A 19,890-nucleotide genomic window follows, 5' to 3' on the forward strand; every position below is an offset into this window, starting at 1 on the left:
GTTCTTACTGGGATTCTTGTTGTGTGATAGATTGTGACAAATAATACAAAAAAAAAAAAAAAAAAAAAACGTTTTAAAAAGGTTAGAAAATGAGATTCTCTTCGTTTGTTTGTGTTTTTTTTTTTTTTTTTTCCTTCTTTTCCTCTCTTAATCTATCTTTATTAATTTATCACAAAGTAAAAAAGAAAGCAGTACCCACCCACCGAGGGTTATCCATTTCTATCTTTTCCTTTACTAATTGTTGCAACTTTAACATTGTTTTAGTTCGATTTTGATTGGATCGTCCTTTTTTTTTAGTTTTTTTGTTGCACTCCTATATACACGTGTATCCTCTGAATCTAAAAACATAAAGTATGATTAGATTCCGAATCAAATAGACCCTTAAGTATGGAATTGGAGAAAATCTCAAAGACATACATTACTTTTTCTTCTAATTTGGGTAAATTTCTCTATTAGGATTGGTGATACAAGCATAAAGCCAGAAGTTAATTGTTGCAAATAACGATGCGATAATTTTTTAGTTAAAGTAGATAATGAATTGATAAACTAAACAACATGTGAATTATTTGACCCGTTCCATGCAACTTTTTCAAGTTACCAAACAACCTAATAAAGAAAAGAGATGAGAAAATGTTGAGTTTGCAGGATGAACGACCAAAAAATTAGGAGTAGATGTCAAATGACTCTATTTTTAAAGGAAAAAAAATGCCGAATTATCCCTAATGTCAAATTTGATAATACACTTGCTTACACTGGGAAGAGCAGTCTCGCTCTCGTTCAAAATTAGCCTAAACTTAAATTTGTTCATCTGATTTCGTCTCACCCATGTTACACGTTAGCTCTCTGTTCTGTCACTCTCACTCTATCTCGCTGTCTCTAACTCTCTCTCTCTCGGTCATCTTGCCCAAGTCTCGTCGATCTCGCTTGTCTCGACCATCTCATGATTTCACTCTCGTTGTATGGACCATCTCGCCCACCTCAGTCGCGCACTACAACTCTCTCATCACCCATCTCTCTGTTCCGTGAAGAAGAATAAGTCAAGATAAGAAGACGAGGCTCATGGATGTCGTGCCGGAGAATAAGAGGAAGCCTGCTTGAAGACGGAAGAAGAGGAAGACGCGTGCAGACACCAGAGAAGAAGAAAAGATATTGTTGGAGAAGAAGAAACGCGTGGGGAAGATGAGAAAAAACGTACGGGTATTTTTTTTAATAATTACTGGCTAACTTTGGCTTAATTTGAATCTATAAGAATTGAAATTTTGGTACACAACTTTATTCCCTCTTCCCTGGTATTGTCATGGTGAGTGAAATTTTGGGAATATCTATGAAATATATGTCCAATTTTTATTTATTTCGAGAAAGGAAAGAAAGAACAAAAACAGAGACAAAAACTTCATTGCTTTCTTTTGAAGAAGAACAAAATCTTGAAGCAATTGGTTGAGATTATCCGCCATTGGTCTGTTATGTGCTCATATGCTTCTTGCAGCTTTCTGCTTCAAAAGACACATAATAAAACATATATTATATAGCAAAGTACAAACAAAACAAACAAAATTTACTTAATAATAAAATGATGAATGGAAGATGAAAGCAAATTAAAGTTGAGTTACCAGTCATCGTCCATCATGTATGTTATTTTGATAGCACACCCAGCAATAAATCTCTATAGTTCCCCTTGCATACAAGTCGAATTCGTTCTTGTAGTGTAATTTTACTCGTCTCCTTGAACTTTATCTTAATCTTATCAAGATCAACTTTAAGACGACTTATAATAATTCGACTTAATGAATCCTCCAATAAATGATAATCCTCATCCCACACGTCTGCTTGTGCAACCTCTGCATCTTCCACCGCCCATAGCTTAAACGCCAACGAATTCTCTAGCAGCTATTACATGTGTGCATAAATTACAAAATTAAATAATGACAGCCACCCACGACCATATAATATAATAAATTAATTGCCCAACAAGTTTACTTCACATACTTGGACAAATTTTTGTATAGGATCAACTAAATAAGTCAGTGTCTTGTGAATCCACAAGTCTGGACTATTACTCTGATCATCATGTGGAAATTAAATAAGTATGAGATAAAATAATAATAATAATAATAATAATAATAATAATAATAATAATAATAATAATAATAATAATAATAATAATAATAATAAAGAAAAAAGCAAATGCTAAGGAATTAAGAAATGAAGTTTGTTGTGTAGTGTAGTACCTTGGATGTGACTCCCATTTTCTTGCATTGTTCATATACGGCGCAAAGGTGAGGGATGCTTCTATACAGCAATATGTTTATAATTTCTCTGTTTTCTATATAGATTTTAGATTTGTCATTAAATGCTTTTGCAAGCGTTTCTGCGTCCAACATTACAATCTTCTCCTCTTCCTCATTTGTTTCCTTAAACCTCTTAGTGTTTAGTAATGAATTTAAAAGCTGGCATGGAAACAACAAATTGTTAATATATATATTTAGAGTAGAGTATATAAACATACAATTATCTTTTAGTATGAATTAGAACCTACAGTTTGTTCGGGCCCAATGATAAATCTTGATAAATCAAACTCCAACGAGTTCTTATAAAGATGATGATAAACTTCCTTTGCTGCCGAAACATCACAAAATTCTCTGGTACATGCGATTTCGATAATCACCATTATGCCAACACGAGTGCCCCTCGTTTTAATGGCCTTTCGTAACAAACGAGCATCTCTTTCGGCTGGACTTGTCATCCACATTAATGTAGCATTCTGCACAAACAAATGTAATATATATAACAAAACAAATATTGTATTAATATACGTACGATAAGAAGAATTTTTTGTTTTGTTTTCTAAATACCATGAAGCGTTGAAATTCTATCATCATAAGTTGCCTCTTTCTTTTAATATTGGCCGCATTGAAATCCGACCTCCCCACCATCTCTATTAATTTCTTTTCATCTATTCCAATACCTGGTTTTGCAACAAAACCCATCCATCCAATCACCAATTAATCCAATCAAGTGAGTCTAAACAAATAATAAGAGTGAAAAACTTTACCTAAAAAGAGATGTTCATAATCATAATCCCCCATCGACGAACTTTCACTTGTTAAGACGAGTGAGGGAGAAGAAAAATGATAGTGAAGTTAAAATCAATCACCTTGACTAATTCTCATTTATAAAATAATTAAAAATAAGAGATTTGAGCATTCATTTATAATAAGTATATGAAGATCGAGGAGATTTGAAATGCACATACCACGGCTGAATCAGAAAACCTAATTTATATATGGCCACAAATCTGTAACTACCACACCTATTCCTACGATCCAATTTTTTAAAAAAATTAACATACCATAACAAATTTTAAAGTTACTTATTTTATCAATTCTTCAATCAATTCAACTAAGGTCAACGCAAAAACTCAATTCCGTCCAACACCATTATCATGAATGAAGCCAGTTTTAGAATCAATAATTTTCCATTGATTTATTAAAAGAAATATTTCATTTATTTATTTATTTATCATGATATTAGTTAGAGATTGATTTTAGAAGAAAGCTCACGATGTAACATCCATTCGATTCAACAGCTGCCAGTTGATGAGGATACAAGTTGAGTTTCATGCATGGCGAGATTAATGCAGCTAATTAAGGATCCTCAGATGGCGGCAAGTTGAAGCAAACCCTAACAAGTTAATGCAGCTAAGTCAAGATTTGGTTTGTTTCCAATTCCTCCATGAAATTGGTTGTCAATCTAATTGGAAGGATTTCAAGGAATTCACAATGGGAATTTTGAGATTAATTAAAGGAAATAGAATTGAAGAGTTTTCAAAACATGCATATATATGGTGTAACATTACTGCTTGCAATATTCCTCCACCGAGGGTTATCCATTTCTATCTTTTCGTTTACTATTGAAACTGCTTTTGCAAGCTTTGATCCGGTGAAAATTAAATATATATACGTATAAGTTTAAAAATTATTCATTATAAAAATAATAATAAAAAAAAAACATAATTAAGTGATTACGAAAAAGAAAGTTAAAATAGCATACATTAAACAAAAGAAAAGGTGACTTTTTTTTTTAAAAAAAAAAATGTTTTATTTATTTAAGGTGAAGTAGACATTAATTAGAGATTAAATGTAATTTTTATTTTTAAAAAAGTTCCTCCATTTACTTGAGGTAGATATTAGTCATTAGATATATAATAAATTGTGATTTTTCAAGAAAATATTATTTCATTAAAAAGATGTTGGTTAGAGATAAAATGTGATTTTTTTTAAATTTCTTTTAATTTAAGGTGGGGTAGATATATTATGATATTAGTTAGAGATTGATTTTTTTTCATTAATATAATTATTTATATACATACATATTTATTTATTATTTAACATGAAGCATATATTTGTTAGAAATCAAATATTATTATTGTTAACTTTTTCTTTTTATATATTTTCCTTTCCATGATATGATTCTCTAATTTCAAACTTCATAAAAAAAATTATGATTGTTTTTTAAAATTATTTTTATTACCATCCTAACTCCAAAATAAATCAAAATAATTATTTTTATTCGAAAACTTTCGTGATAATAATGTCTTTTTTTTTTTTTTTTTTTAATCTTCAGATTATCCTGTACTAAATTACAAACTCTGATTTAAATTAATGTACTTCTGAAAATATTGTAATAACATTTTTTGTCCTCGTGATCTTTTATCTATTTAACTTTTAATTGATTTAAATCACACATGCTTATACTTTTTATTTCAAACTTTAATTAAAATAAAATTTAGACGCCTGTTAAACTAAAATATTTATGTTATGAAAATTTTTTCTTAAAACCTCATTAATTCTTGATTTACCTTTTTCAGTGATGAGGCGTTGGTAGAAGAAAGAGAAGGTTACTTAAGACTTGAATGAAAAGCTTAATTTTAAGAATTGTTCTTCCATTGTGTTATATTTCTTTAACTCTTTGATAAGGAAAGATCTCAAAGTAATGTCTTATCACCAAAAGTGTAGTTCAAGTTCAATTATTTAAAATTTTAAACAATTAAGCAAAGTGTAAGGAGCTAGTTGTGAGCTGAGCTTTCTAGCGTTTGCGTCATGAATGCTTAAATCATATATACTGTATAACCCAATACGTTTAGGTGTTTGCTGGGTGAGGTTTGACATAAAACATACTAAAACAATAATTAGTAAAATAATATATCACACAAATAAATATACAAGACTATTATTCTGTTTTTATAGTTAAATACATTTTTATTCGCCAATTAACTACATATTACAATAATAACTTATAGAAATTTGTTGTTATTAGGGTGTGTTAATAATTAAGACTATGATTTTAATTTAAAAATTAGTTTTTTATTTGGATGGATAAGAAAATTGATGTGAAATTTGTATCAACAAAGAGTAACGGTGAACGTTATTCAAAAGTTTTAAATATTAAAGTATATTCTTACTTAAATATTTAACTTAAATTCTTGTAAGTTTTAAATATTTAACGTATATTCTTACTTCATTCCCGCGAGATCACCTTCGACAAACTCAAGCGCCGCATACGACGATACTCTCGACGAGCCACGATCTTCCCCACCCAACTCCACCGATAAACTCTCGACGCTGCACGACGCAACATTTTCGACAAGGTTCGGCGATTACCCACTCTATTTAGGGTTCTGGGCTTAGGGTTTAATTTAGCGTTTAGGGTTTAAGGGTTTAGTTCAAGAATGCACGTGCATATCACTCTTTCGAGCTACTTTAACTTTCTTGATTGGCCTCTGATGCTTGAAACTCTCATTCGGAGTGGTTTCGGAACCCTCCAAACACTTTTTAGCAAGAATCCAATATTGTTGTAGTGCTAAATGTGCAATGTTGAAATGATAGCCTAGCCTTTTTTTTTTTAGTTAAGTAGTGTATGTTGTATGATAAAGAAGCTTGAAAGACTATGTTCACAGAGGGCAGTTGGGTGAGATTAGAAAGGCATCATAGAGGACTATGCACGGATACTGGTCTAAGGTTGGACATTATGAGTTAAGGGTCCAGGCCTTAACACCGACCATGCCTTATCGTTCTATCACTTTCTTTATTGATTTAGATTTATACTAATATGCCTCATCGTTCTATCACTTTCTTTATTGATTTATTCTAATATGATTTCTTCTGTTATTTTCTTTTCATCATTCAAAGAACCTCAAGATGTCACTAAGAGCGGCCTATGATGCATTTGAGCAATCCCTTACCGGTAATGTAACATTCTTCTCTAATCCCTATTCCCTAATATTGCTATTTTGTTAATTATTGTTCTAATTTACAAATTCTTTTAGGTGTTGGCGTAGACGAAAGTGGAATACTAAAGACGATAACGGATGAATCAAAAATGGTGGACATGTATGCGAATTTTGATGCTGACGAGTACAGATTGATGAGTTCAAATTTCAAAAATGACCAATCACACGGATACATTTGGAAGGAAAAAAAAAGACAATCAATGAAACTTGAATTCCAACGAGTTATGGTAAGGGAATAGAGAGCACCTTTTTATGTATGTATGTATATATATATTATCTATAAATAAGGAGTACTTTCTGTTATGAATTTAATAAACATATATATGGTTTATGTAGAATGTCTTGATGCTGTGGATGACAAGTCCCTTAGAACGGGATGCACGCCTTCTAAGGAGTGCAATTAAAATGGGGAACGATGCAGGCCTTTCCGTCCTGATTGAAATAGCATGCACAAGGTCCTTTACTGACATTCTGGCAATAAGGCATCTGTATGAGCAATTTTATAAAAGTGACTTTATATTCGACATGAGCGAAAATGTACCTGGGAAAGCAGTAATGGTATGTTCTTCATTCTAAATTATTTATTGTTTTTATAGTATTTTTATAAAATTAAGTTAGTAAAATGTTTTTTTGTCGAACAGTCTTTGATGAACTTATTTAGTAGCGAAAGACGTCAAACAATAGTGGATGGTGAGGATATACTTTTGCACAAACATATACTTGCTTTCCAAAACGCAATTTCGGAGGAACCTCATGTACCTATTGAACGTATTGCAAATATGCTTAGCGCATGTAGTATTGGTCATCTTCAAAATATATACCAATTTTGCCAACCAGACCTGACGCATCAGGTACTATCCAACATCTAGACTCCCCTTCCTATATTCTTTCATGTCTATTAACTTATACATTGTTTCCTTGACAGCCTGAATCTAGTGTATGGATTTCTAAAATATTCCTTTGTCTTGTTGATCCGGTTGAATATTTTTATCAAGTACGTGAACTTGCATTTTTCTTTTGCATGTATAGTTGCTTGTTTGTTTTCATTTAATTTTCTGATTTTGTATGTGCTAGATACTGTTTGATTCAATGGATAGTCTACCTACACTTGTAACGGACACAGACCAGGAGGATGAGGATTCAATCTGCATTGAAGAATACCACGATGAGGCTTCATTACACTGCCTTGATTCTATAAGTAGAATCATCATAACAAGGCGTGGTATTGATCTTGATGAGATCAATAAAAAGTTTATAGTGTCCAATGAACTGTCACTTCAAGAAAGGATCAAGCTTTATTGCAAAGGAATCTATCAGCAATTATTACTCAAGTTGTCGTTGGATGTGAATATCCTTGGGAGTGAAGCCGAAAGTAGTAAGTTGTTTCTTCCATTAATTTTATTGTTTGAGTTTAGTTTGAAAGGATTATTTTTATTATTTGAGTTTAGTTTGTAGGATTAACCCACTCTATTTTGGCTTGATTCGTTTTACTCACTTGACGACTTCATATATGTAGGATTTAACATGTTTGGACACTAACCAATGGGGATTGTAGTCGTTTTGGGCAAGAATCCGTGGATATATCAATCTAAATTATGTTAAGGTTTCTTAGATTGTTTAGAAAGGGCAATTGGATGAATTTAGAAAGGCATCAGGAACTGTGGAATGGTTAAGGTTTGTTGCACAGTTCAAGGTCTTAGGTACGTCTCAGGGTCGAGGCCTTAAGTATGGTTAAGGGTCGACGAGCAGATCGAGGCCTTAGGTATGGTTAAGGGCGAAAATTGGGTGCCATCGTGTCCTTAGTACTGTAAAGGCACGATGTGCAATTCAAGCTATTAGGTAAGGCTAAGGATTGAACGATGGGCACTAGAAAGAGTCATAGGAAGGTCATTATGGTCAAAGGTCAACATGTTTCGAGGATTTCACTCAGAAAGTTGTGAGAGTTAAGTTGGGATATTTTATGTGATTGAGGAGTTCGGTTTAATATTATGTATGTTTTCTAATTTACGACTTTGGCATGATGTGATTGATATTATTGTCATTTTGTATCTTGAATTGTATATATCGTGTTAGGTGGTCCTTCAGAGGTGGTACCAACAGAAGCGCGTAGCGACGCCCAGCCAGAGTTTGTAGGCGCCGAAGAGCATGGTGAGGTTCGTGTTGCTGAGGAGGAAGCGTGAGAAGGATCCGATCTTAATTGCAGGTTTAGTAACATCCCTAGTTTAGAGTGTTGAATTTGGAGTCTTTAGATATTTCTTCTTGTTTATGGATCATTTTGTGGGGCAAACCAAACAAACTTTAGGTTGGGTAAAGTCTTTGGTCGGAAAGGACCAATAGAGTTGAGATTTGTTAAATGTGGAGTCTGCTGATTTTTGCTGTTCTTACTATGTTTCTGTCGATAATGCTTAACCGTTAATGGCTAACTTCGGCAATTTGAATCGGTACACAAGTTTATTTTCCCTCCTCTCTAGTATTGTCATGATGGTGAAAGAAATGGGACTTTTGATGATGAATCACAATTAGAAGATATAATAGAATGTTTCATAAACTTCTTCTTGCAGCTTCTGGTTTATATTGGAAAAGGAAAGAAAGAACAAAAACAGAGACAAAAACTCCATTGCTTTCTTTTAAAGAAGAACAAAATCTTGAAGCAATTGGTTGAGATTATCCGCCATTGGTATGTCATGTGCTCATATGCTGCTTGCAGCTTTCTGCTTCAAAAGATACGTAATAAAACATATACTATAGCAAAGTACACACAGAACAAACAAAACTTAATTAATAATAAAATGATGAATAGAAGATGAAAGCAAATTAAAGTTGAATTACCAGTCATCATCGTGTCATTATTTTGATAACACCACCCAGCAGTAAATCTTTATTGTTTCCTTTGCATACAAATCGAATCCGTTCTTGTAGTGTAATATTACTCGTCTCCTTAAACTTTATCTTAATCTTATCAAGATCAACTTTAAAACGACTTATAATAATAATTCGACTTGATGAATCTTCGAATGAATAATAATAATCCTCATCCCACATGTCATCCTCATCATCTTCCACCGCCAATAACTTAAACGCCAAACAAATTATCTAGCAGCTACTACATGGGCATAAATTACAAAATTAAATAATGACCCACCCATGACCATACAATATAATATAATATAATAAATTAATTGGCCAACAAGTTTACTTTACATTCTTGAGCAAAATTTTGGATAGGATCAACTAAATATGTCAATGCCTTGTGAAGCCATAAGTCTGGACTATTATTCTGATCATCATGTCATATGGAAATTAAATATGTATAAGATAAAAAAAAGCAATAATAATAATAATAATAATAATAAGAGCCAATGCTAAGGAATTAAGAAATTAAGTTCGTTGTAGTGTAGTGTAGTACCTTAGGTGTGACTCCCATTTTCTTGCATTGTTCAATTATGTTTTGTTATGATTCATAGCAAAATTAAGATAACAAATTGGATTGATTACTAATTATTAAATTTAAATTAGTTTAATTTAATTGTTTTTAAGAAAAGGAATACTTCGACGCAGTTACCGGAGAGTTAACTCATTCGTCCCTCTCGTTATGAAGGGATCCCCTATGCATTTTGATAAATGTGGAAAAAATTCGTCTCTCTCCCAGTCTACCTGTCTCTATTTATTTATTTTTTCCCTCTCTTTAACACTCTCAATTTTATATACAAGTTTTTTCTTCCTCCCTTAAATCTTTTAAAGTTGATTCCCACAAACAAATTTCTTATACGGTAAGACATAGCAGCGTATACCATTCGTGATTGAAGAGATCATGAAATCAATAAAATCAGTGAAGAATTGGAGAAGTTTGAAGAAGTTCAAAGGTAATTTCTTTTTCCTTCGTAATTCTTCTCTTGCTTAGTTTAATGTTTATCTTCTTTGTATTTTTGTAAATTCAAAACAATAATTAAAAGCACTGGTGATCAATTGCTTCTTGCTGGAAGTTTGATTTCTTCGAATAAATTCAAATATACATTATAAACAAATTTTATTAAGAAAGATTTCGAAGGTGAAATAACAAAATACAAACACATTTATTGATAAGAGAAAAAAGTACAAAGTGTCCAACCCTTGAACAAATTTGAAAATATGTACAAAATTACATACACTTCAAACATTGGCGTTTCTCTTCAGGTTTGGCTGCCTTTCTCCTAGGTATCTCTCCAGATTTGGTGATAGACTTTTCTTTTGTTGTGCTACAAGGCTCTGGACATGTGAAAATAGAAAATTGGAAAGACCAAAGAAAATTGGAGAGGACCAGATAGGTAAAGAAGAAAGGAAAATGGTAGAAATGTAAAGAAGAAGAGATAGGGCTGAAGAGAGCACACAAGAGTTGAGCATGCCGCTTAATATTTTCTGAAATGGTACCTAACCCTAAATTAACAAAGCGCGAGACCCAAAACTTTCAAAAACAACCTTTGGCATGTTTTCCTTCTTGATGATGACTATTATTATTTGAAACAACTTGCTAGGGGTTCGTGATAGAAATTTTTAGAGCAGAACCAGAAATTTGAAATTAAGATTTTTAAATGGTAAATTTTGTAGACATTTTACATACATACATGAAAATCTTTCATTCTTATACCAGCAGTCTTACAACCTGCATCAACATTTCAATCGCTTGGCCAACTTATAAAAGCAGAACAAAAAATGATAGCAAGTTTACATTTGGGATACATTTCCCTCTCAAAAATCATACATGGGAGCAATGCAAACAAATAAAAGTCTAATTTGAATTTGAACCTGGCTGCCGTTTGCTGCTGGGTCCAGGAACGGAGTCAGCGAGGGAATCCGAATCACTATATTCACAGTTTAGTTGTGACCTTTGTTTGATTCCTTAGATCTCATGAAAAAAGCTTGCCCTTTTCGCTTGCTATATTATGAGTGTGCACTACTTCAATACAGCCTAGATCCGGAGCTCTCTATATTTCTTCCCATCAGAAACTACTCTACTGAACTATACACACTTTGTAGATCCAAGTTCTTCTAAACCTACGTAATAACAATATGCTGATTGAATCTTCAGTCTTCAGCAATAACTTGGAACTGAAAACAAAATGAACATACAGCTACTTCTATATCTTGACTATATGAATGGCATTTGAGCTACTGAAGACACCATTTGCTTCAATATTTCCCTTCAAGTTGTAAGACCGATCTTTTTATGTCTACACTAACAGCAATAGAATATGTCAAGCACTACACAATTAAATATTCTCTGCAACCTTTTCCATCGTAGGTTTTGTCCTTACAAACTTGAGCTGAGAAAGATAATTGCTTCCAGCAAAATCGTGCAATGATCGATGAGCTCGTGGTCCTTCATAATCAGGCTTGCCAAATTCTTCCTTCATCAACCTTTTGCACTCATCAGTATCCTTCATATAGAAAGGGGAAAACAAGACATGAAAAGAGAAAAGAGTAAATAATGAGGCTACACTATAAAAATAAATAAATAAATAAATAAAAGAAGCATTAAGAGGAACAAGAGGGAATGTTTTAGAAAAATCAACCATTTAAGGGTAAAAGGAGCAACTATAGAATGTTTATGAGAGAGTTTAGCTTACGAAAGGACCAAGGATTAAAGAGCAGTGAGCACACAAGATAATGGAATTGGCATGAAATATATATTGGAGGCTGGATCACTTTTTTTGTTGTAGTTCAACAAAGAAATAATGTCGTAGAATTATGCCTAGATATAGTTAGGTTGGCTACTGGAGGCTGGAATGTAGCAGCCACTAACAAAAACCAATGCACTACAACAAATAGAAAAATCAACCGGAGCACCAAATGATGTTTTCGTTTTTTTTTTGAATCAGAAACAAGAAAAATATAAAGAAGAAACCAGAGACAGCCCAAATACTTTTGAAGCAGTTGGTTGCCTTTTCTGGTGTTCTCTCCCTCCTTTCATCTTGAAGCATTTGGTGTGCACTATTTTAGATTAATGTGGGCTTTTTTTGAGAGAGCGTTTAAGTTATCCTTTGTATTTAGCTTTCTACTGATGTTTCAAATTTCAGTTGCTTTGATTAGCTCGTTGTTTTTCTGTTTGTGATTGTTTTAGGCTGTCATCACATTTGTGTTGCCCGGGTATAACCTTTGTTTCAGTTATAGGCTGTATTTTTTCCCGTAGTCCTTTTTGCTCTTAGTATAATACTCTTATACTTTGAGCATTAGTCTTAGCTCATTTGTTGTTATTAATAAAGCAGCTCGTTTTCATTTCAAAAGAAATATATTTTGAACATTATCAAAAGAAAAATCCTAGATCAGCCTTCTCCAAAACTAGTGTTGTCAATACAAAAGTGTGAGAAAACCAGGACCATGTGCTTTTCATTCCCTGGATTTCCCACAAGAAGATTTTTGCCGTTATTCTCGGTCAATAAGTGTTACTAGTACAATGTTTGGACTCTTTTCATCCAGATGTATCTTCGCACTTACTTGTAAATAGAATGACCTTATACAAGATATTTAAGGGTTCCTTGAATTCTAAAATGTTATCTTCTAGAAGTTTTTTGGGTGGAGCTTTTTGCAATTAGAGAGGCTTACAATTTTTATTGATTGGAGGGAGAAAACATCTCATCTTTAGTCTATTTCTTGTGCATGTTTTCCGCTTGAATAAAAGGCTCTCTTTGTGTGTGAAAAGTGTGTTTTGCCAAGAGCAAGGACTAAGGAACCAAGGTCCTCAAATCTCGATACACCGAACCTTTGAAATCAAAGACACCTTTAGTAAGTTGTTCAGAAGAAAGACAGTAATATAGTTACACAAGTAAACATGTTTTTATTTTTTAGAAAAGAAACCAGCTTCTATTAACTTAAATGAAAGTAAAAAAGGAGGGAACTACAGAAATAAATAACCAAGGTTCCGAAAAAACGTAACGCAAAATTACAAAAACTAGAGCATATGTGACAAAACCACTACCACTACCAGTATTGTAAGAACCTGCGGCATACCTGTAGAAACTGTATCATTTGCTCTTCAATAGTTTCATGCATAACTAAGGTTTCAACATGAATAGGACGAATAGCACCCATCCGATGAGCACGACTAATCACTTGCTCCTCCATGCTAAACAAATGTAAAATAATTGAGCAAATTACTACAGTTTTAAATAATTATATGCTGAGCAATTAAAAAGAATACAGAACGGCCAAATTGGATTAGTTATTAATGCTTTTATCTGCTGAGAAATCAGAGCCAAATGTATAGAAATATTGATCTATTACTTGAATCAAAAGTGCAAAAATTCATGATAAAATGGAAAGGTATGGGAAGGAGACCAAGATAACAATCAATGAAGGATAAAAATAAATCATGAATTAGCCTGTTCCTCAAGTCTCTAGAGAAGTTGTTTAACATCAAAACAGCAGATGGAAGCCCTATTCAGAAACCTGGAGTCTACATCTAAATCACTCAAATCCTGTTTGATGCCCCCTTGGATTGTCATTTTGTTTAGATTTCCCCATTTTTGTAGGCTTCTTGCATCATCAATCCATTTCGCATCTTTCTGTTTTTTCTCACCATTTTCCATTTTGGCATCCCCCTCCCCAATGGTTTCTTGTGTAATTTTTTCTTTTGGTAGGGTTGCCCTGTGGTTCATCCTGTTTATGTTGTACTCTTTGGATATTTCATTTATCAATGAAATTATTTCTTATCCAAAAAAAAAAAAAAAAAAAGAAGTGCTCAAATCCAGTTAGCATTCTAATGTTTCAGGTGAAAGCTAGAATCAATTTCAATCTCTTGAAGACTGCAAAATCACTAAAGTAAAGGTTCCGTGTCCATATTTTGTTACAGGAGCCCATGGCAAAGAGTTGACACACATTCAGCTCTTTTGCAACTGACAGATTATTAGAAAACAGCTATGTTGATGTGCTAGGCTTTACAGGTCCAACTTTCCCACAAAAGTTCAGCATCATGTTTTAGTTTTTGGCTTTACACATTTATGATATATGTTTATCAGCTTGTGTCCCCTTTTTGGTAGGAAATGAGATTTTCATTCAAGTCAAATGGTACGGAAATGAGGGTGGGAAATAAGACATAACTCACCCTGAAGCTTTTCGAGCTTAGAACATAAGTTTAATTGACTTGAAACAACTCAATACACAACAAATTGGAAAGAGGTAAGATCGTATTAATCACAACTTGCCACATTAACGAGGGCAAGATCAACTCTTATGTTAAAGACATAACTGGCTACATAAAGGGAAAATATATTGAGCAACATCATCTATCATATGCTCCTCGTTGAACACTTTTTCTTTTTTGCCAAGAAAATTCAGATTGGTGGGAGAGATTTCTTTCAGGAAGGTCTGGAGTCAGAGAAAAGGTCTTACTACTTACATAGTTACATGGTTAACAGTTTTCTCATTGAAGGAAATTGGTGGCCAACAATATATTAGTAATAATAAGGCAAGAGACACATGCCCAATGAATCTGAATCTTTGTGGTACAAACTAATAGTCAGTAGACTAGTTGCGAAAAAACTCGGGTGGTAGCATAACAAACAGTATGAGAAAATTCAATTAACGAACTTAAGCCCTATCTTCCAACAAAATTGTGCTTCATGGACTTGACCAACGCTTTCTCTCGTTAACCTCTTTTTCATTTAAGAAAACAGATTCATCCATGGTCAAATTACATGGAGAGGGACACCCATTAATTACTCTCGCTACCAAGTTTGAAATTTCTTAGTTTCCCAATAGGTGAGTTGTATACTTGAAGTGATAATTTCCTTCAGGTAAAAGGTCAGAAGGCTGGTCAGGATTCACTCTTAACCAAAAATCAGATATATTGCAAGAGTATTTGAGATCGTGCAGACCATTTTTTTCTCCCTATTGTATGGTCCTGTAGGGAGGTTTAGATCATCCATCAAAGGACTTGAACATAAGATGTATTTGTAATACCTTCTGTCCCAGATTGGCTCCATTAGGAATACGTAAGTTACAAAGCTCAAATCAAGACCCAATGCAGCACTTCCATCCATCAAAAGCACCATGCAGCTTGCATCATGCTGAAACATGGCTAATGACTTCATCTACACAGATGAAACAGAATCAATGAAAACCAGCATCACACCTAGGTATCTATACACGTTCTGGACATGATAGAGATAAATGCCACACCTTATTACTAGCATGCATTGGACTATACATCCCAGCAAATCTGATGCCCGCAATGGTTAACTGGCCAAGGAGAAACGGTGTTAAGTACAGATGAATGTAGAAAAGTCTTGGAATTTAGGGACAAAAACAGGACAGCTACCTGTTGTTCAATGACATGAATATGCTCGAGAAATTGAGAGAAAATAAGAACTTTATCTCTGACTATTTCATGATCTGAAGTGATAGCCCTTGAGTGGTCAACTTCCTGTAGTAGTGCACCAGATTTAGTCAATGAAGAGGGAGGGAGCAAAGCAGCCTCATCATTTCTTTCACTTAAATCTTTTAATCTCTGAATGAGATATGCAACTTTACTGCTAGATGTTGATTGCCAATCAGGATCCCAGTTATCCTGTAAATATCACACACCATGATCAGTTGACCATATGTTGATAAAATTAGAAACCAAAATTTCAAGTATCCATCGCTCATAGCCAACCTACTTGCTTATACGATGGTTGCAACTCAATAAGATCTTTAGGAACAGGCCATTTTGGGTTAGGATTTTCTGGCCGTGCTAATGTTTCAGGAGTCTGCATCACATATAATTTACCACAGCCAGGAAAAGTGCACCCTTCACTGTCCAGAGCAACACAATCAAGGCACAGAAGATGCCTACATGGTGCAATCACAGGTAAACGACACCACTCTCCACACCTATACAAGCATTCTTTGATTAGTAAAAATAAAACAATGTGAAAGAATCAGCATGAATCAAAGGGAAGAAATACCTAGAACAGCTCCCACCATAAAGGAGATTATATTTTATGTAAGAGTACTCCTGTGACATAGGATCCAAACCATCATCAACAAGAATATCCATGGTTTCTTGAATATCTTCACCAGCTTCTGCAACTTTGATATGTCCTGCCACACAGCAAGATAGTCTGATGTTCTTGATTGTTGCGCATCGAAATTTCCATTGCTTCGGATTCAATAAACTTTCAACATGAGAAGGATCGTTCCAGTCAGCCATTAATATATTACGTCGCACAGTAACTACAAGTTCATTGTAACTTCGAGCATGCTCTTCTGTAAAATTTAGGTATTTTACTTTCTTGATGCAAGGTGGGATTGTTAACAAATCTGTCTTTCTTGCACTAATCATACACCTGCGAAGTAAATTCAACAAAAGTAACCTTCCTTCCTCCATCTCTGCTTCAAAAGGTCTGAGAATACCAGCCTCCCATGACTTATGATTCTGACCATAGGCTTCTTCATGAAGAAACCGAAGTAATGGTTGAAGATGTGAAAGCTGACTATTAGGAGTGTTAGGAGTTGGAGTTCCGGTTAGTATCCAGCGATTTGTAGATACCAGTGAAACAGCCATTTGCAACTTGTTTGTCAAGTTAAGACTAGAGCCAAGGGTGTGCCCTTCATCTAAAATGACCCTATTCCAATGCACTTGCATCAATATACTTCTCTTCCGTGGCCCCCATTCTGCACTTAACCGACTAAATGTGGTGATGATAACATCATAATCCCATGCTAGACAATGTGCAGAAGGTTTTCTATGATCAGTCCATACATAAACCTGTAACTGACCAGGTCTGACATGTTTTTGAATTTGAGTCTTCCAGTGATCAACTAGATTTGATGGAACGACAATCAGGGTTGCTCTCGATAAATATAACCGGACCAAATCTAGTGGCTCACTCAATGCAATTCTCAAAGCAGCAACGTCAAATGCCAAGTTGTGAAGATTCTGCGGGTAGTACCATCTCAAAGTGCCTTTTTCCATTTTTCTTACCAAACCAAATGCATCAAATATTTGATGAAAACCACGGACATTACCACCAGGAACAATATAAGATGTTAATATAGGACTTCTTAAACCAGTTCTTTCCATTTCTGAAATTTTTTCAGGCGTCAGACTAGATAGCCAAGTTAAGGCTCTCTTTGTTCCAGAATTTATCAGTGCACGGTTTTCCTTGAGCACGCTGGTGAAGAACGAAATATTTTTCTCCTCTCCTCCAGAAGTTTCTTTGCTGTAGAATCCTAGAAGATTAGTAATTGGACGAAACTTGTCATAAGATTCTTCTGGAACACTGCAACTTTGGTAAAAAGGATTAGTGTGCATACTACAAAACCAAGCTGCACCAGAATCAGCTATAGAAGTTTCTGCAAGCTTCCGCCATTTGTGACAAGCATCGCATTGAACCCATGTGTCCTTATATTCAAATTTATCTGCATTGGTTGTCCCGAGTGCCTCATAGTTGTTTGTGGATCCATTAGACGGAGATGCACCAACTTTCTTTTCCCCAACAGGAAACTTCCTTGTCCGTGTTCTAGTTGACTTTTTACCATCATTCAGTTCTTTGGAAAGGCTAGATGCTCCTTCATACGCAAGAAGAAGATTTCTCTTGACACTACTCAAGCTCCTAGTGCATCGAACCATATGAACTGCTTTTGCATAGTCTGCAGATGATGGAGACCTCAGCTCATTGCCAGCACATGGACTATTAGTAGTATGCCTGTCATCCAAAGTTGTCATCCTTGCCCTTTTAGGTGTACGATATGTTAAGTCCTCCAATCCTTTGAGAGAATTCCATTCCACAGCTTCCTTCAACAAGAAATGGTTGGTGATAGTATTACTAGTACTGCTAACCTCGTAGTACCCACATTTACGATTGCCATTATGTGTGCACCAAACAATTTGTACTCCAGGTGGTGGCTCTGCTAATGTTCCCTGAGTCTTTAAGATAAGGGATAGTGCAGTTATTGTCTTTCCTAAGCCAGGTTCATCACAAAAAAGCCCCCCACGAAAATCAGTGATAGCTGGGGCCCCCCCAGTGACTATTTCACCAGTAACGGTATTTACGTGGAAAGAAAAGCCATCTTCTGTTGAAGAAGGTGCAAATAAAGGATGGTAGAAAACTTCCGCATGTCGCTCACGATGTAACATCCATTCAACAGCTGCCTGTTGATGAGGATACAATTTGAGTTTCATGCATGGCATGATTAATGCAGCTAAGGATCTCAGATGGCGGCAAGTTGAAGCAACCCTAACAAGATCCAAAGGGCGAAGGGCTTTCAGTATATTAAATAGAATGTCATCTGATATGTCCCATATGCCTGATTGGGCATAATCATCCTCTGGTTGCATTCTCGTATATTCAGGTTTGCTTGACTTAAGAATACTTGGCAAGCTTCTAAATATTTCATGAAGTTCAAAGAGCCTTCTATTGGGAGAACCTCCAGAACTATTGTGCAATTTGCAATTGTGGACATGACATTCTGCGACATTTGACACACTCTTCCCAACCATATGCACATCTTGAGAATGGTCTTTTCCAACCAGTATAGAGCTTCTCTCTTGCCATTCACAACTGAAAATATTGAACACAATAAACTTACAACATTGGCAAGAAACAAAATTCAATAAAAAAAAAAGGGGGCTATAAAAAGAATTAGCAGTGGTAATCCTACTTAACAGATGAGAAAATCAACAAATAAGAATGAATAGACAGCTACAGATTGCAACTTACACTCCTCTTGATCATTGCAATAAACAAAGAAAATAATCAAATTAAAGCAGTCCATCACCTCAAATGCTTAAAGAGCGCAGCAGCAACCGTTTTGGATTTAGGAAACTGCCAACCGGACCACAATTCAACGGGAAGATAAACATCAACAAGCAACACAGCTCTGGCCTCCTGAATGTCGAGAAAAGTCACCTGCGCGTCAATCTTCATGCACTTGTGCACTACCAGAGCGTGAATTTGGTACACAACGCTCATGTTGCCATGAACCAGCCCCATCCTATTCGTCCTCTTCTTCCTCGAGCTCCTACTTCCGCCCGCAGAAACCCCGCGCTTTGGAGTTAAAATACCAATCTCCGCCGCACCAATTCCCTCTCCATTCACCGCCCCCCTACATTGCTCGGAATCTTGAGGTAAAGCGCCGGGCTTGGAGAGCGATTTGGGGTTTTCTTCAATGGGGGAAAGGACGACGCCGTTTTGGGAAGTAAAACAAACATCAGAACTCTCTGCGGAGACATAACAACGCGTACCTGGACGTAGAAGATTCAGAAATTCAGATTGCGGCGAAGAAACGGCAAGAACCACAGACAAGAAGCCACAGAGCTTGAAGTCAGAGAAGTCGCCGGAGATGTCCATTGGAGAATCTGGGATTGAGAAGTGATCGAGGAGATTGGATGAATGAGAATTCAGAAATTTTGATGCTTGTTGATTGCTGTAAAGAGTAGACTAGGGGCGTACATTGTTCGAAGCGAAGACCGCCATGGGAATAGAGAGGGAAAATTGGTCAGAAAGGAAAAAAAAATAAAAAGGGAAAGAAAGGGCAGTTTTCTAAGCTTCTGTTGGCCATTTTTTTTCTTTCTCCTTTTTATAATTTTCAGTGGATATGAGTGTGGGCCCTGTCCGGAAACTATCAGCGGATAATTATATAAT

The 19,890-nt window shown here is 35.0% G+C and overlaps 4 protein-coding genes across 5 annotated transcripts; 2 read left to right on the top strand and 2 right to left on the bottom strand.

The window, feature by feature from the left end:
* Window positions 1-1,190: 1,190 nt before the first annotated feature.
* Window positions 1,191-2,959, bottom strand: LOC103489569 (annexin D4-like). Of its 2 annotated transcripts, none has more exons than XM_051090966.1 (6): window positions 2,853-2,959; window positions 2,537-2,761; window positions 2,229-2,447; window positions 1,987-2,058; window positions 1,611-1,887; window positions 1,191-1,490 (listed from the first exon to the last, which is right to left on the bottom strand). In XM_051090966.1, exons 1-5 carry the CDS (start codon window positions 2,931-2,933, stop codon window positions 1,633-1,635), a joined length of 852 nt encoding a protein of 283 aa, XP_050946923.1. In that variant the 5' UTR covers window positions 2,934-2,959; the 3' UTR covers window positions 1,191-1,490; window positions 1,611-1,632. The 2 variants fall into 2 exon arrangements, with proteins under 2 accessions (XP_050946923.1, XP_050946924.1); XM_051090967.1 differs by having other exon boundaries at window positions 1,191-1,493; window positions 2,853-2,940.
* A 2,537-nt stretch (window positions 2,960-5,496) lies between these two features.
* On the top strand, window positions 5,497-6,865 carry LOC103489509 (annexin D4-like). Its single transcript, XM_051090873.1, has 4 exons — window positions 5,497-5,647; window positions 6,189-6,243; window positions 6,326-6,516; window positions 6,626-6,865. Exons 2-4 carry the CDS (start codon window positions 6,198-6,200, stop codon window positions 6,863-6,865), a joined length of 477 nt encoding a protein of 158 aa, XP_050946830.1. The 5' UTR covers window positions 5,497-5,647; window positions 6,189-6,197.
* Window positions 6,866-6,932: 67 nt separating this feature from the next.
* On the top strand, window positions 6,933-8,733 carry LOC107990310 (uncharacterized). Its single transcript, XM_017044737.2, has 4 exons — window positions 6,933-7,140; window positions 7,215-7,283; window positions 7,364-7,664; window positions 8,363-8,733. Exons 1-4 carry the CDS (start codon window positions 6,937-6,939, stop codon window positions 8,467-8,469), a joined length of 681 nt encoding a protein of 226 aa, XP_016900226.2. The 5' UTR covers window positions 6,933-6,936; the 3' UTR covers window positions 8,470-8,733.
* Window positions 8,734-10,887: 2,154 nt separating this feature from the next.
* Window positions 10,888-19,808, bottom strand: LOC103489508 (F-box protein At3g54460). Its single transcript, XM_008448727.3, has 8 exons — window positions 19,025-19,808; window positions 16,210-18,807; window positions 15,922-16,135; window positions 15,582-15,830; window positions 15,443-15,502; window positions 15,224-15,354; window positions 13,274-13,388; window positions 10,888-11,703 (listed from the first exon to the last, which is right to left on the bottom strand). Exons 1-8 carry the CDS (start codon window positions 19,594-19,596, stop codon window positions 11,536-11,538), a joined length of 4,107 nt encoding a protein of 1,368 aa, XP_008446949.2. The 5' UTR covers window positions 19,597-19,808; the 3' UTR covers window positions 10,888-11,535.
* Window positions 19,809-19,890: the final 82 nt, after the last annotated feature.

The sequence above is a fragment of the Cucumis melo genome, chromosome 10, assembly GCF_025177605.1.
Source record: "Cucumis melo cultivar AY chromosome 10, USDA_Cmelo_AY_1.0, whole genome shotgun sequence".
NCBI lineage: Eukaryota > Viridiplantae > Streptophyta > Magnoliopsida > Cucurbitales > Cucurbitaceae > Cucumis > Cucumis melo.